The 3,340-nt window shown below is 34.9% G+C and overlaps 1 protein-coding gene across 1 annotated transcript; it reads right to left on the bottom strand.

The window, feature by feature from the left end:
* Positions 1-1,069: 1,069 nt before the first annotated feature.
* LOC112140363 lies at positions 1,070-2,767 on the bottom strand. Its single transcript, XM_024263295.2, has 5 exons — positions 2,387-2,767; positions 1,610-2,293; positions 1,387-1,518; positions 1,279-1,316; positions 1,070-1,195 (listed from the first exon to the last, which is right to left on the bottom strand). The coding sequence occupies exons 1-5, from the start codon at positions 2,436-2,438 to the stop codon at positions 1,070-1,072; spliced, it is 1,032 nt and encodes a 343-aa protein (XP_024119063.2). The 5' UTR covers positions 2,439-2,767.
* Between the last annotated feature and the right edge of the window lie 573 nt (positions 2,768-3,340).

Raw genomic sequence — 3,340 nt, 5'->3', positions numbered from 1 at the left:
ATTTAATTGATATATAATTATTTCATATACTTTTCACATTTTTTTCATTATGGTTAGTTATTTTTTGTGCTAACGTTTACTTTTGATTTTTACCTTTCCTAAGGTTTACATATGTATGTGTGCGCGTGTATAAATGTATGTACACTGTATTACCAAAAGTATTTTCTCACCTGCCTTGACTCACATGTTAAGTTCCATCCCATTTCTAACCCATACACTTTAATATGATGTTGGTCCACCTTCCTCAGCTATTCCAGCTTCAACTCTTATGGGAAAGCTGTCCACTAGGTCGAGGAGTGTGTTTATAATAGGGCTGTCAATGCTAACGCGTTAGCACATGTGATTAATTAAAAACAATAATGTGTTATTTATATTAATGCAGATTAATTACACATCAAAACTGTCTTCCACTTCGCCATGGACAGTCCAGGTTTACACAGCGTGTGTTGATTTCTGAAAATGTAAACGTGGTTAGACACTAACCCGCCCGCTTATGACATGGTCACTTACAAAAGGAATAAATATTCAATACATTTTTAGTACTTTATTCTTGATATATTTTGATGTAGATCACTTTTTCAGAAAAAAATGACTATTTGATTAGTAGTGCGGTGGTTGAAATATCAATGTCATCATGCTAGTATCGATATTTCCCCTTGGGATACTATCAATACTCGAATGATATGACCACCCCTTATGTGGACAATTCCCCAAAAATAAAATGCATTGTATTAGCATCTAGCCAATGTTTTTTTTACAAGAAACAAAAAACATATACGAAGAAAAATCCAAACATCTGACAGCAAAACAGCAGTGGGCTCAAACATTTTTGTGCTAGTTGGTTATGGGTATACCTTGTATTTACATATCAGTCAGCTTTTATCAACCTTAATATATCTGTCGGGTATTAAGGTACTTGCATTGCTGTACAACATGAGAAAAAAGAAATAAAGTCTAAATGAAAACACAAATATTTATCACATTTAGGGAAATACATTTTCAAAAAACAGTGTTTTTATTATGCTATGTATCAAAAATGGTACTTTAATCTCTACAGTGACTTGAGACTTCAGTTCTGTGGTCTCACACTCGCATAAACACATTCTGTGTTTAAGTCGTTCTTCTGTCTTGATCTGTTGGACCTCTTAACATTTATAGCAGCGTAATGGAGATTTTCTGTGTCTTTGTTCTCAGCCTGAAACCAAATTCACAGAAAAGAATTACAGATTGAAGTTAGTGTGAATCCAAGATCAACATGATACCTGAAGAGAGTCTCACCTCTGAGCTTCTTAAGGGGGCAGCAGGTGATCTTTCCACTGGTTATTAAACACAGAAAAGTTTTACTTAAAGAACACACTTGTAGAACAGTGAAAGAAGTTTGTGTACCTGTGGAGGTGCAGTTGTTTCTCTTGTTGATCTTCCACAGAAGAAAAAGCAGAAAAACAACGAGGACGCTCATGATGGTCAATAATCCAACCAAAGTGTGAAGAATCACAGAGTTCTGCAAAACGACATGGTCTGGAACCATAAAAAAAAAAACAGATTTAACCCTAAAATAACCTGAATATTATTTCATCCACAATTGTTATCTTTCAAAAGTTAAACTCACCTGTGAGGTCCAGTTTGGTCCTGTTTCCAAACAGTATGTGTCCACATGAGGCGACAGCACAGTAGTAGATCCCAGAATGAGACTCAGTCAGGTTATCCATGTGCAGCTCGTAGACACAACTGTGTGTTTGCATGTTGTTATTTTTCTCACACTGATCATGAGTGTAAATGAGTCCTGGATGAGAGTCTTCAGAGTCTTTGAACCAGTAAACTCTGTGTTCTCCATCACAGCTCCCAGTGTGTACTGTACAGTTCAGAGTCACAGAGTCTACTGCATGGATGTTCTCAGAGGACAACTGATCCACTGAAGTCTGGATGTAAGAAGAAGGATCCTTCACAAGGACACTATAGCCCTCATGAAATTCATAAGCATATGAATATCGACCAACACAGTAATAAGTACCTGAGTCTGATGTCTGTGCATTTGAGATCTTCAGGTGGTTTTTACCATCCCCGTTCTCTAGCAGGAACCTTTGATCATTCTCAAAGTCATTTTTAAAAGTTCCTTGACTCCCGTGCTTATAGAATTCAGACAAGAGTCTTGGTCTCTGTCCCAGAGTTTGTTTGTACCAGTAATAGACCGTAGTCTGATTGGGTATGCTGAAACATCTCAAAGTCACGTCCTGACCAACCGCCAGGGACTTAAAATGCAAAGATGAGGAAAATTCCAGAGCCTGTGAACAAGCTGACAAGAAAAATGTACACAAAAGACATTAATACAACAACAACACTTTTTGCAAGAAAAGTAAAACTTCAGTTAAAATAAGAACAAACCTACCAAGTGTTGCCAAGAGCAGACAGGAGAAAAAGCAAAGAAAAGACATTTTCATATAAATAAATATAAAGAAGAGGCATAAAACTGGTGTAAATCCCTGAAGTTGTAACCTTAAAAATGCCTGAAGGTTTGAAGGTAACAAACTGGTCTTAAGACTATTTTAAGGAGAGGGGTGGTGACAGACGATCAGATGATGAACACCCCTCCTCTTTGGACTTTTAATGCACCGCCTTTATGAACAGTTTTTTACAGCATTTCCAGTTCTACTTTACTGCCAAATTTTATTCTCAGATATATATTTTTCACACACAGAGAAGCAACTAAGTAAGCTTTTCAATAATTTTTAATAAAAATAATTTCCATGTTGTTACTTGACAAATACTCTGCCCTTGATCTGATAAGGACTCGATTATGGCACCAATGCATATATATATAAATATAAACAAGAGAATTTACTCACTAGAGGTGAGACTAAGAGAAAAACACTTTCTCCCCCAAGCCAAAAAAATCTCACTCTGCTTGACATTAATTGACTATCATTATTTTAGATTAATCTAATGCAACATGTTGCTGTACTGTATGCATTACTGGAAAAAAGTGTATTCATGATTATATTTGTTCAATTTTATATATTTTATTTTGTGTATTTCTATATTTATGTATATACTGTATAAATATTTATTTCTATATTTAAGTAATCTAATTAAACATATAAATGTACTGCATGCATTACTGCAAATATGTCTAATCATTGTTGTATTTGTTACATTTTCTTTGTTTTTTAATCAATGTATTACTTTTTATTCTAAATGAGTTTGATTTATCTGGGTTTTGTAATTTGTATTGGAGAATTAAATTATTCTGTGTGAATGGGTCTGTAACTGTAAAAGCCTTTGGGTCTTCGAGGGGAGGTAGAAAAACAACTATACGTCGTTTACCATTTATTTTCATATGATT

The sequence above is a fragment of the Oryzias melastigma genome, unplaced genomic scaffold (assembly GCF_002922805.2).
Source record: "Oryzias melastigma strain HK-1 unplaced genomic scaffold, ASM292280v2 sc02493, whole genome shotgun sequence".
NCBI lineage: Eukaryota > Metazoa > Chordata > Actinopteri > Beloniformes > Adrianichthyidae > Oryzias > Oryzias melastigma.
This window is presented reverse-complemented; position numbering and strand designations above follow the sequence as displayed.